Source organism: Dreissena polymorpha, chromosome 2 (assembly GCF_020536995.1).
Source record: "Dreissena polymorpha isolate Duluth1 chromosome 2, UMN_Dpol_1.0, whole genome shotgun sequence".
Classification (NCBI taxonomy): Eukaryota; Metazoa; Mollusca; class Bivalvia; order Myida; family Dreissenidae; genus Dreissena; species Dreissena polymorpha.
The window spans coordinates 44,364,909-44,379,483 of record NC_068356.1 but is presented as its reverse complement, the minus strand read 5'-3'; the positions used below and the strand labels follow the sequence as shown (position 1 = coordinate 44,379,483).

The 14,575-nt window shown below is 35.5% G+C and overlaps 1 protein-coding gene across 1 annotated transcript in view; it reads left to right on the top strand.

Annotated features, from left to right (window-relative positions):
- Positions 1–14,575, top strand: part of LOC127866842 (AP-3 complex subunit sigma-1-like) — a 24,732-nt gene extending 10,157 nt beyond the window's left edge. Inside the window, exons 3-7 of the mRNA XM_052407674.1 lie at positions 403–494; positions 2,935–3,046; positions 6,143–6,214; positions 6,745–6,852; positions 14,488–14,575. Coding sequence (XP_052263634.1) covers positions 403–494; positions 2,935–3,046; positions 6,143–6,214; positions 6,745–6,852; positions 14,488–14,544 — 441 coding nt within the window. The 3' untranslated portion in view covers positions 14,545–14,575. The remainder of the gene's footprint in view (positions 1–402; positions 495–2,934; positions 3,047–6,142; positions 6,215–6,744; positions 6,853–14,487) is intronic.

Genomic DNA, 14,575 nt, shown 5'->3' with positions numbered 1-14,575 from the left:
ATGACAACATTCAGCTGGAATTTTGCTATTTGTTTCACAGTGAGCATGGACGATCAGTCATTCTTAAATTTGTTGTCTTTGCTTTTGTTAAGTAAAGCTCATTATCACAATTCGATTCTTCACTGTCATGTTTTAATTTGTCATTTTACTCTAGTATTTTAAATCGTAATCTTTTTCAAATAAATTAAAAATGTGTATATAACATTTCAAACATGTTTTCTAGAGCTCTGATCACTGAAATTTATTTGAATTAATGTGCAGGTGTGTTTAACTGAAAAAAATACTAGTTGAAACTCAATTGAATTAATCAACTGTTTTAATAATTAAATCAAATAAGTCTTTAAAAACATAATAATATAAGACACTCTTGAGAAAATATTTAAAGCAGTTTCTTTGTGTCAGCCTGAGGACATGCAGCAACAGATCGTGAGAGAAACTTTCCATCTGGTGTCCAAGAGAGATGATAATGTGTGCAACTTTCTTGAAGGAGGGACGTATGTATTATTCATCCTATCTGTGTGCATAAGCATGATTACACATTTTAAAATAATATAATTAGAAGAAGGGGTTTTGTGGAGTTTTTAAGTGAGAAGATGATTTGATAAAGAGGAGGTGAATTTAGTTTCATTTTTAGCTTGGCTGTTTTCAGAGAAAACCCAGAGGTATTGTCATAGCCAGCTCGTCTTTCGGCGTCCGCCGTGCTAAAACCTTAACATTGGCTCTAAAATCATATTGCTTCCACCTAAAACTTTGAAACTTCATATGTAGATGCACCGTGATGAGTTCTACATACCCCATCTATTTTTGGGTCACTAGGTTAAAGGTCAAGGTCACCCACAGCTGAGTATTGGCTCCCGTTATGCAGTGCTCTTGTACTAGTTAAAGCTTCAAATAGTAGCCAAGTGTTGAACACAATTTTATCAAAATAGCAAGGTGATTGACCTGCCTTCTGTGTCTAAATAAAACTTCTGCAAAGGTCCATATTAGGGGTGCACATTACCCACACAATGAATCTAGACCAACACACTACCCACCATAATTACTCTTAGTTGTTGGACACTTATTTTTCTTTTTTTAGTGTCCAAAAGTTTACATACTCAAAAATATTCCAAAAATACAGTGTCTGGAAAATAGAGACACTGACAATCTACCTAATGCATTCGATGTTCCTTTATTCCTCTACATAGTGTCACCTATGAATGTTTGCTAATCAATGCCGCTTGTTACAATGGCTTATGCTCCTTAAAAATATCTTAAATTTTGTCAATTCATGTTTAGTTTTTCATCTTTTACATTTTGACTATTTTTTTTATTTATTTAATAAATATTATTTTTTATCATAAGTTTTATCTTAAATATAATTTTTATTTTTTCTATCCTGAATGGTTACTTGTTTCATCTTGCAATAAGTATTTAACTACAAACAAGCAACAAACTAAGCTGAAATTTCTTTCAATAATGATGTTAGCCATGTTGTTTTTTCACCTGATTACAAATGTATACACTTCCAATCTCTAGACTCAATTAGTGAAGTGAACTGTGTAAGAACCACTATAATTTGACACCCAACCAATTTTATGTATGAAAATTTGTATTTTATTACATTATAAGACAATATTATTTAAGTGTTTAAATAACAACACTTTAGACAGAAACAGAACTGTAGTTACCCCCTATGCCCCATTTTATATTAGAAAAATTGGAGAGCATACTTCTTGCTGCTTTACCAGGGTGCAGGATCTAGTGACGTTGTGGGGTTCACAATTGTAATCGATGTAAACACTCCGGTAAGTGGTGCTTTTTTCGCAAAACTTTTTAAAACAATTTTTCTAAAGAATTTCAACAAGTACATAAAAGACAATTTGCTTATGCTGCTTTTTACAATGTGAAATAAATCATAATTATTTTATTTAATAAGGCTGTGGTCTTGGTCAAAAATTCTATGTGTACAGCATTTATGAACAGGGTTATGCAGCACGCAACGTAAACTTTTGGCACCGATTTTAGACGTATTTAATACTTTATTCTTCAATCTTATAATATCGGCACAAAATACAAGAAAAATTGTCTTTTATGCATTAAAGATTTTTGCAAATGTATTTCAGTAACTTGAGATATTTGCAAATATAAAGTTATTTACGGTGTGTTTACATTCTGTCCAGCCCGTGTGTAAACCCCTGGAAACCCGGTTGATCCTGCACCCTATTTACTATCGGCTTAAGTTTACACCATGTGTAAAAGGTTGTTTTTTACTTGATTTGGGGAAAGGATCTGGCCTTCCATTTTTGAGAAAAAATTTAGATAAAACTGACCAAGTATGCTTGAAATTTTGTTAAAAATGCATCATTTTAAAGACAGGGGAAGGGGCCTTTCTATTTGGGGAAGGGGTCTTTCAGTGTTCTCTGGAAGCACCAGCAGCCGGCGATTTTACCAGCTACTAACAATCTCTGTGCCGGCTACTTTTTCCCAAAAAATCAATTAAAAACAATGCAAAAAACCCGTTTCAGTTCTTAGTCACAGGCTACTTTGAAAATATAACTGGCTACTTAAATTTATATGGAGAACACTTGGTCTTCATGTATATAAGGCCCTGCTTAAAAAGAAAAAAAACTTGTGTATGTATGAAAGTTCATGAAGTTCATTTGACTTTTTGACACAAATTTTCCTATAACAAAATGTCAAATGGGTGTCAATAATAGTGCTCCAAAATTTAGCTTAAGAAATTCTGAGCGTAAACCCCTAGAGATTCAGGTCATATATAAGCTCTGCGTCCTGCTTCCTTTTGTGATCTTAGATCTTTCCTTATAATTTAACAATCATTCAATAAAAGTATCAAATATCTTGAAAGAACATTAAGTTATGTAACTACATGTACTGATTTTTGATTCTGAGTTGTGTTGTATTTCATAACATTTTTGTATTCATACCACCCAGGTTGATAGGAGGCTCAGACTTCAAGATCATATACAGGCATTACGCAACCTTGTACTTTGTGTTCTGTGTCGACTCCTCGGAAAGTGAACTAGGCATTCTGGACTTGATACAGGTTTGCTGATTTCTTCAGTGCCAAAAAGGGCTATCATTATCCATGAAAATGTTTAAAAGTTGGCTTATGAGAAAAAATGGATGAAAGTGATGCAAGGCTGATTAATTGCTTGAGTCAAATAGGAGTTAAATTTATATGAGCACAGTGCTTTCCACAGGATTTTTTTCAGATGCCCCAGGGCCGTTGAGGGGGGGGGGGGGGGTATGGAAGGGCTGCATCCTACATACGTAAAAAAATAGAGTGAAATGACGTTATTTAGTGCATTATGAATCTTAAAGAAAAAACAGCAATTAAGTCATTGATAACTACATTTTTATGCTCCCCAAAAAAAATTTGGGGGGGAGCATATAGTCGACGCTTCGTCTGTCCGTCCTTCCGTCCGTGCACAATTTTTGTCCGGGCTATTTCTCAGCAACTAATTACCGGAATTCTATGAAACTTTATGGGAAGCTTCACTACCAAGAGGAGATGTGCATATTTCATCCGGTTCTTGTCTGATGTTTTTTCACAGAGTTATGGCCCTTTGAAATTTTCCATTAACTGTCTTGTCTGGGCTATTTCTCAGCAACTAATGACTTGAATTCAATGAAACTTTATGGGAAGCTTCACTACCAAAAGGAGATGTGCATATTATCAGCCAGTTCTGGTCGGATGATTTTTCACAGTTATGGCCCTTTGAAATTTTCCAGTAACTGTACATATAGTGCAATTCTTGTCCGGGCTATTTCACAGCAACTAATGACTGGAATTCAATGAAACTTTATGTGAAGCTTCACTACCAAGAGGAGATGTGCATATTATCAGCCGGTTCTCGTTGGATGATCTTTCACAGAGTTATGGCCCTTTGAAATTTTCCATTGTACATATAGTGCAATTTTTGTCCGAGCTATTTCTCAGTAACTTATTGCGGGAATTCAATGAAACTTTATGGGAAGCTTCACTACCAACAGGAGATGTGCATATTATCAGCCAGTTATGGTCTGATGATTTTTCACAGAGTTGTGGTTGTTTTAAATTTTCTATAAACTGTACATATAGCGCAATTCTTGTCCGGGCTTTTTCTCCCCAACTACTGACTGGAATTCAATGAAGCTTTATGGGAAGCTTGACTACCTTGAGGAGATGCGCATGTTATTTGTGGGTTCTGGTTAGATGATATATTTAGAGAGTTATGGCCCTTTGAAATTTTTAAGTTGCTAAACCATCCATCGTATTTTTTTTTCCAAAGTTATGCCCCTCAAGACGTTTCCTTTAATGTGAATATATAGTGCAATATTGTGACAAAAAAAACCTTTGGGGAGCATCACCCGTCTCCGACGGTTTCTTGTTACAATTTAGTTTTGGGATCGGGTCCGTTATACGGCCTTTTTTATGCTCCCCCCAAACAATTTTGGGAGGAGCATATAGTGGCCGCTTCGTCTGTCCGTCCGTGTGTCCGTCCGTCCATGCACAATTTTTGTCTGGGCTATTTCTCAGCAATTAATGACCGGAATTCAATGAAACTTTATGGGAAGCTTCACTACCAAGAGGAGATGTGCATATTATCAGCCGGTTCTGGTCGGATGAGTTTTCATAGAGTTATGGCCCTTTGAAATTTTCTATAAAAAAATTATTGTCCCCCCAAACTACTGTGCCCTCAAGACGTTTCCTTTTATCTGAATATAAATATATAGTGCAATATTGTGACAAAAAAAACTTTGGGGAGCATCACCCGTCTCCGATGGTTTCTTGTTAAAAATTGTTTTAACCCTTTCCCGCATAGAAACGCATAATCAAGTCTTAATCGCGTCCTGAATTTATCGGTATCAACCATACTTTCTATCTATTACTGCATACTAACTACTTTTCCGGTCGCTACTCATTACCCAATAATCCCGTATATTCCAGTTTTAAAAGCAAATTCTGGTAAATATTTACGATAAAAGTGCTCAAGAATTTCAAGAAACACAAACATTCGCTATTTTTGTTGAGTATCAAATAAATTGTGGCATATGTTACTATTTAAAGATGTGATGAAATAACGTCCAATCAGGGAGTTTTTTTTCCCCAATGAACACGCGTAAATCGCCTGATGTAATGTTCCCGTATTTATACAACACAAAATACTCCATGCGATGTTCTACATGTCTGCATAATTTTTGCCCGCTTTTTATTGAAACAAAGGATAAAGCACTGTTTATTTGACGCTTGAATTTGTTAATGTCGTGTTAGCATTAAAATTCGGAAGCGTGTTTCGGATTACAAATTTTAAAATGCTCGTTTGAGAATCGAATGAAACATTTACAGTCATGCGTAATTAATTCAATGATAATTTGTTAAAGTGCATTACAAGTCAAATAAATGTTTTGACCATATTATGCATGAAATTCACAATATCCACGAGGATTACACCTGGTGGCCATTATCAGTCTTCTAAGTTGAGCCAAAGTATGTGGTCGAGATTTAATCGTTGAGGTGTACACCATAGGGACTGATGAGTGTGTTAGATAACAAAGCCAACAAACTGCCATTACAAGCACACAAAATTAAGTCACTCGGCGTCTGCATCATCCATGATCTTACTGCAGGTATGACTGCCTCCGAGTGTTGTCGCTCATTCAAAGCGTGAGCTCTCATTGGCCAATATCGATTTTCCATTACACCGACGATCCGCCTTTAGGCAGGCTTTAGGATGGTAAAGCGATACATGAAGTAATTGATAGAGGATCATAAATCGGCTCTCACAATTTATGGCGAAGTCGATATCGCTTTGATCTTAAGAATGCCTGGTTGCAGTTAATGAAAATTACACACTGATCAGAAAATTTTAAGCGCCCCAGGGACTCTGATTTCGAATTTCAAGCGCCCGGGCGAGGCACCGTTTAATGGTCTGTGGAAAGCACTGGAGCAATTTTCTTTCAGCCAAATGCAGGACTGATATTCAGGACCAATACCAATACAAGTTATTTTGTCATGCTTGCTTTTGAATCAGTGAATCCCAGATTGTCAGTCATTTCTCTACCAAACCAATGAATGACTGTTGGTGGCGACACTTGTCAATAAAAACTGGAAATGTTCTTGCATCGTTAGAATGTTATATTTCCAAACTGCTTTCAGGTGTTCGTGGAGACGCTGGACAAGTGCTTTGAGAATGTCTGTGAGCTGGATCTCATCTTCCATGTTGACAAGGTAGATTGGTCACTGTGTGTGACTGGGCAGGTAGATTGGTAGATTGTTCTTAGCCATTGGTCAAGCTAATCTCTAAAGGCCCACTTCATTCAATTATCTGCATGATTCTTTTAATGTATGAGTCCATCTCTGGGAAAACTGGGCTTCATGCATGTGCATTTAGTGTCATCCCAGATAAGCCTGTGCAGTGGCACAAGCTAATCAGGCATGACAATCGCTGCTTTTATGTTAGTTTTCGTTAAAGTTAGTCTCTACTTTGCGTAAAATCCAGTCTACGGGGAAAGTGTGCAGTCCGCTCAGGCTAATCAAGGACAACACTTTCCCCATAGACTGGATTTCATCTGGGACAACATTTTACACACATGAATTAAGGCTTATACATGTATGTGTATGTTACAATTTTAAATATTATCCCTGTAATTTGAAATGCAGCACTACATACATTCTGCCAAATTTGATCTTTTTAATCTGAAAGTACTTATGTAATAGTTATGAGGCACATGTTTTTCATGATGACTGCCGTTCTAAAGGTCCACTACATCCTGGCTGAGCTGGTGATGGGGGGTATGGTGCTGGAGACAAACATGACAGAGATCATCACACGCATTGAGGAGCAGAACAAACTGGAGAAATCCGAGGTTTGTGGCCCGTCTGTACTCTACACTGGCATCATAAAGACAGCTGTCATGTTATATACTGTTGTCATGTTTAAATTTTTTAGCACTTCGCACTTTTTGTTTTTCAAGATAGGCCTCAAATTATTTATCTTGACTACCCTTACATATGACGGTTGTTGGCATATTAAGTTAATTGCAGTAATACTCAAAATCATTCTAGGTGGTGACCTGATCATTGGAAATGTGAAATTATTAGGTTTGATAATTTCAGTCTGGCTTGCTGCCAATTTTTGGAAACTATTTAAAGAAAACATACAAAAGCAGGTAAACAACTTCATTTTTTCAGTGTTTTATCCAGCTTTTTAAACAATCAAAGACAAATCATTTTTTATTTAAAAAGCAAAGGCCGATATCTAAAGCACTACATCCCCACAACAACTGTGTAATTAAACTAGGAATGCAAGAGGTTAACCAGTAAACCTACCGAAACGACCAGTTAACCGGTTGCATTTTCTGGAACAGGTTAATCTGGAAAAAAAAATATTATGTTTTTTTCATGGAATAGTTTGTACTCTTTTACTTTTTGTGCGTGACATTCTGCCAACTTGCACTGGTGACTAGTTAAAACAACATGCCGCACCAGCGACGGTAATAAATAACGTGTCAACAAACAAACTAATAAAGCAATAAATCAATACCTTTGTGATAACAAATAGGGGGTACATTTTGATAATAGGCACTATTGTTTTAACAAGCGAACTGCGAGGATGGGGGCTATTAACAAAGACGAATTGACACATTTATCAAACTCGCAATAAAAATCAGTTGAGACATTGGACGGCTTATTTTGATGTTTTGTTAACCAATATCCAACACTGATTTCTCGCGAAAAGATTATTAAATGTCTAATGAACATCAAAAGATAATCATTCAGCTGCAGACGCTAAAATGCAAACAACAAAATATGCAAATATCGAATAAGACAAGATGCAGATTCGTTGAACACTCTTGACCCTCTTTACGTCGAACTGAAAGGGAAAACACATCAACACACCATTTTGTGAGCAACATGATGCAAACGTAATATAAGCGCCCCAACCAAAAATAATTTAATGACATGTTAAAATTAACATGTGTAGTTCTTTAATTTTGTACTCCCTATGCATTTACATAGGAAAAATAAATACAAAATATTGCGTACATTTACAAAATTATTAGAATAAATTGTAATATACATATTTATTACGAAACTGGAATGTTATCAACGCAAGCGATTTCAAATTTGAAATTATTTTCCTTTCTATAGAGCGGTTTGAGCGGTATGACATTTTTTACGTACAGTTTAACTACTTAAGGCAATTTGGTTAAACGATTAATAACTGGTTACAGCAACAGCTTAACTGGTTGATGATTTTTGTAATCTCTTGCATCCATAAATTAAACACAAGATATAACTAGAGTTGCGACACCTTAAGGGTTTCGCGGGATGGAATGAGTGGGGAGATCAAATCAAATTGAAAATCCATTAAGTAGGAAAAAAACAAATTTCGGTACGAAAACAAATTTGAGTACGAAAAAAAAAGGGTACGAAAAAAAATTAGGGTACAAAAAACTATTTGGGTACAAAAAAAATGAGAACGAATAAAAATTTTGGTATGAAAAAATTTGGGTACGAAACAAATTTGGGTACAAATAAACGGGTTCAAATTTTTTTTTATTTGGGTACGAAAAAAATGGGTACGAAAAAAAATGGTACGAAAAAATTTGGGACGAAAAACATTTGGGTACGAAAAAGATGGGTACGACAAAAAAAAATTGGGTACGAAAAATTTGGGTACGAAAAACATTTGGGTACGAAAAAAATAGGTATGAAAACAAAATTTGGGTACAAAAAAAATTGGGAACGAAAAACATTTGGGTACGAAAAAAATGGGTACAAAAAAAATTTGGGTATGAAAAAAATGGGTACGAAAAAGATTTGGGTATGAAAAATATGGGTACGAAAAAAAATTGGTACAAAAAATTGGGTACAAAAAACATGGGTAGGAACAAAATTGGGTACGAAAAAAAATAGGGTACGAACAAAAAAAAGGGTACGAAAAAATATTGGGTACGAAAAAATAATTTGGTACGAAAAATTTGGGTATGAAAAACTTTTGGGTACGAAAAAAATGGGTACAAAATTTTTTTTTGGTATGAACAAATCTGGGTACGAAAAACATTTGGGTACGAAAAAAAACGGTTACGAAAAAAATTGGGGTACTAAAAATCAGATTTGAATTGTCTCCTGAGGGTGAATTGTCTTAGGGTTGCTATTAACGCTACATGTACTTCCGGCCAACTCACGTGTTTATAGCGATTGCGCAATAAAAAACACCACTTTTTCGTCATTTGATCGAAAACTAGATTTTTCTCAGTTATAACGAATACGCCATCAGGTAGATCGCGTTCTGGTCCATATACATGTCAAATTTCAGCAAACGTGTTGGGCCAGTTTTCAACACTATCAAATCGCGGCTATACCCTGGAGCTTAACGAATTTTAGTCGCCATTATCATTCGTTCAATTGAACGTCATCAAATGATGACGTCAATATATCACTCATTCCATATTATGCTAAATCAAATTTTGCTAATTGTTGTAAATTCATCGTAAATAATTTATTAAAGTCCTTTTGTGATGTTTTTATATGTGGCAGTGATGCATCTATTTGTTATTAGCTCACCTTAGCACAATGTGCGCCTTTTGTGATAGCCTTTTGTCCTTCGTCTGTCCTGCGTTGTCGTCGTGTGGCACCAACATTTGCTTTATGAACAATCTATTTATTGTGCAATCTTCATGAATTTGGTCAAAAGATTTATGCAAATTATATTTTATAGTTTGAAAATGATTCCAGTCCGTTGAAAAACATGGCCAGCAGGGGAAAGGGCATTTTTTCTTTTATGGCTATAGTAAAACCTTGTTAACATTCTTGAGGCCACATTTATTGTCTGATCTTCATGGAACTTGGTCAGAAGTTTTGTCCCAATTATATCTTGGACGAGTTAGAAAAAGGTTCCAGTTGCTTGAAAAACATGGCCGCAAGGGGGCGGGGCATTTTTCCTAATATGACTATTGTAAAACCTTGTTAACACTCTAGAGGCCACATTTATTGTCCGATCTTCATGAAACTTGGTCAGAAGATTTGTCCTATTGATATCTTGGACGAGGTCGAAATGGTTCTTGTTTGTTGAAAAACATGGCCACCAGGGGGCTAGGCATTTTCCTTATGTGGCTATAGTAAAAACTTGTTAACACTCAAAAAGTCACATTTATTGTCCTATCTTCATGAAACTTGGTCAGAACATTTGTTTTAATGATATCTTGGATGAGTTCAAAAATGGTTCTGGTCTGTTGAAAAACATGGCCAAAAGTGGGCCATTTATAGTTCACTCTTCATGAAACTTGGCCAGTACAATTATTCTAATGATATGTTGGGCTGCACAGAACCGGTCTGTTCCTTTTATCTCAGGTGAGTGACTTGTAGACTTTCAAGCCCTCGTGTTGATTTTAAGCTTGGCTGTTTTCGGAGAAAACCCAAGGTATTGTCATAACCAGCTCTTCGTCCGGCGTTTGGCGTCCGCGTCGTGCTAAAACCTTGACATTTTGCTCTAAAATCAAAGTGCTTCCAACTACAACTTTGAAACTTCATGTGTAGATGCACCTTGATGAGTTCTATATGTCACACCCATTTTGAGGTCACTAGGTCAAAGGTCAAGGTTACTGTGACCTCATAAAAAAGAAATTCTGACAAGCTTTCATTTATTCAAAACTGCACCCGCAGCCAATCGTTGGCACCTGTTATGCGATGCTCTTGTTATTTCATGAATTATTATTTATTTTGATCGCCTTTTGTCCATAGTACGATGAGCGTTGTGTGGCGTCAACATTTGCCTTGTTAACACTTTAGAGGCCACATTTATTGTTAGATCTTGATGAAACTTGGTCACAAGATTTGTCCCAATATTATGTTGGACGAGTTCGAAAATGGTTCAGGTTGCTTAAAAACATGGCCATCAGGGGGGGGGGGTGGGGGGGGGGGGGGGGGGGGGGGGGGGCTGGGCATTTTCCTTATATGGCTATAGTAAAACACTCTTTAAGGACAATATATTGTCCAATAATCATGAAAATTGGTAAGAACATTTGTTTTAATGATATCTTGGACAAGTTTGAAAATAGTTCCGGTCTGTTGAAAAACATTGCCGCCAGGGGGCCGGGAAGTTATCCTTATATGGCTATAGTTAAACCCTGTTAGCACTCTAAAAGTTACATTTAAAGGGATCTTTTCACGCTTTGGTAAATTGACAAAATTGAAAAAAGTTGTTTCAGATTCGCAAATTTTCGTTCTAGTTATGATATTTGTGAGGAAACAGTAATACTGAACATTTACCATGGTCTAATATAGCCATTATATGCATCTTTTGACGATTTTAAAACCTAAAAATTATAAAGCGTTGCAAAGCGAAACGATTGAATAATTTGGAGAGTTCTGTTTTTGTCGTTAAATTTTGTGAAACTACGAAGATTGCTTATATAAGGTATAAAATACGTCAAGTATGTGTACTCGGCGGAATAGCTCAGTAGGCTAAAGCGTTTTTACTTCAGGACTCTGGCAGGACTCCAGGGGTCACTGGTTCGAAACCTGCTCCGGGCAATGTTCTTTTCCTTTTTTTTATTTTATTCTTGATTTTTTACTGGAGCTTTTACTATCCAATGTTTACATTTATCAATATAAAGCATTTAATGAATAAGTTAAAAAATGCCAAAATCTGTGAAAAGGCCCCTTTAAAGTTCACTCTTTATGAGCATTTGTTCTAATGATATCTTGGGCTGCACAGAACAGGTCAGTTCCTTTGTATCTCATGTGAGCGAAGTTGGGCCTCTAAAGCCCTCTTGTTTTGCAATGCTGCATTTTACTCCAATTATCTTTAATTTAATATTATTAAATCCTGGTTATTTTGAGAAATAATAAATATTACCCTAAATACCATTAAGAATCAAAATAACTGAGTGAAGTAACTTGTTTTTTGTCAATGATAAATTTTTTTATCATAGAAAGCAAAGCTTGATGGAACACCTGTTTTAATTCAGACTTATGTAAGTGAATCAGTTATAACTGTATTGCATTCTTTCTTGAAGACGTCTTGCTCATTATAATGTTATATGGCTGTATCAAGATCTTTCTGTGCTGGATTGTGTCTCTGATAATAAAAATTTCTTAAAAAAGAGATTTTTTTTATTGTTGGTTTTGTGTTAAACTTTAATTTACTGGTTAATATAAGTTAATTAAAAAATATTTTAGGTGAGAAACCTTTAGTTTTTTCTATGTTGGATATTTAAGTGAATACAATGATAATTACTATTAATTTTAATTTTACATGTATAAATATAACTTGAATCTTTGCCTTTGAAATAGTGCATTGATATTCTCTGCTTTCGGAATATTGGAATGGAAGTCCTGATTCAAAGCTGCTAGTATACTGAGCCTTGTTCTTGGTAAACTGGGCTGAATGCATATGTGTTACGTGTCATCCCAGATTAGCCTGTGCAGTGCAGTTTCTATTTTTATGAAAGTTTTTCTTTGAAGAAAATCTGTTTTAAATAAAAACTAAGTTAAGGTGGAAACAATTGTCCATGATTAGCCTGTGCAGACTGCACGAGCTAATTTGGGAGGACACTTTGAGCATGTGCATTTGTACAAGTTTTGCCACAATGCAGCCCATATGTTCTTCTGGACACTGGCCATCCCAACATTTATGATTCTGCACCTTTTGATAACATAGTATGATTTCTGAAACTCTTAATTGATTACAATTAATAAGCCATTAACATGCCCACAACAAGTTCATAATTAATTATTTGAAATATAAAAGTATTGTTTAACAAACTGATTACTCTTTGTACAAGTATTTTTCACAATAATGACTTATTACCATGACATTAACACTGGCTATTTTTTATAATTTTTGGAGGACCATTTACTGTGTGGGTATGTCTGGCAACACCTGAATGCCTATGCTCAAAGTGTTGAGAAGGCATTTGTCTGGGAGGGCCAGTGTCTGCCATTTAAACATATGATGACATCTCTACGGATGTTCTTTCACTTCTCTTTGTCTTTTATGAAAATAATACAATTAATGTATTGTGTCAACAATTCCATCTGAAGATATATTATGAATGCTTATTTCTTTGATCACAAAAAATCTTTCTTTGCATATCTTTTGTATTCATGAATCTGCCTTCCATTTTTAGCTTACCTAAACCCAAATTGATGACCTTTTGTCTATCATGGTTCTGTGGTCGTCATTTAGTTGTCACATTTATGGTCCAATCTTCATGAAACTTGGTCAGAACATTTGTTTTAATGATATTTTGGCTGAGTTCAAAATGGTTCCGTTTTTTTTTTAAACATTGCAGCTTGAGTTAGTTTGCATTGTATGGCTATAGTAAAACCTTGTTAACACTCAAGTTCATTTTTAAGGCTTTCACGGTTGCGTTTGTGCTAGTGTAACTTGGACACTACGACATGTCTAAAAAAGAATAAATGCTATATGCTATCTACCAGGTATTACAAGCTTCTCTTAATCAGCAGTGAAAGGTGGCTTAAAACTAAAATTTAGCTCTTGCTTCTAAAGGCAAAATTACTATGTTATTCTAATGTTTGCAAGTTAAATGGCTAGGTTCTAAGACCTAACAATTATTATGTTATTCTAGTTTTTGTGAATTATAGCTAGGTTCTGGGACCTCACTATTCTAATTCTGCTTCAGACATGTTTAAATGTTTCTTGCAAAAACTTTTTGAACATCAACATGGACTGTTTTCAGTTCTGCTGTTGAAGTCTGATTGGCATTAATCACTTGTTTGCAAAATGGTCAATGTTAAAACAGTTCAGATCACTCAGTAATAACAGCAGACATGCTGCAGCCAGGTCTTAACCAACGGGTGATTCCCACACTGCCCCAAGGTCCAACTCTTCCCCCTTAGACCCAAAACAGGCCATTTTTCATGTGATCACACTATTAGTCAGCAAATTTTATTTGCAGATTCACTTATTAATGTTCACACTGAAAGTAGCTTTATTTATTATGGAAACAATGTTTTTAATACAAAATACATGTAATATAAAAAAAACATAAATACCACAAGCTATATTGAAAAGATGCCAGTGGGATAAAACATTTATGAGTGTGTGCGCTAAAGTGCCCTTTTGACAGGGCCCTGCCCTATTTAAATCCTAGCTGGAGCACTGCATCAGTGATGCTTTAACCCTTTGCATGCTGGAAAATTTGTCGTCTGCTAAAATGTCGTCTGCTAAATTTCTAAAATTAGCATTTTCTTAAAAAAAAAATTCAAAGAATACTATCAGAATAGCAAACAGTTTGGATCCTGATGAGACGCCACGTTCTGTGGCGTCTTATCTGGATCCAAACTGTTTGCACAGGCCTTCAAAATTCGGTTCCCGCACTGAAAGGGTAATGCTTCTAAGGCAAATATTGCTTCATGAATGGGTTATTTCTTATTTTTAATAATGTTTGATCTGTGAAATGGTGTTATGTCATGGATCATGTTGGTAAAATAATTTACTGACAAATGTTTTGGTGTTGCTTGAATTTCAGGAGACATTAGACCTGTCAATTCTTAATGAATTGAGAGAGAAAATTGCTAAGATGTAGTAAGTAACAGCAGAATCTGTGGTCTCTTTAG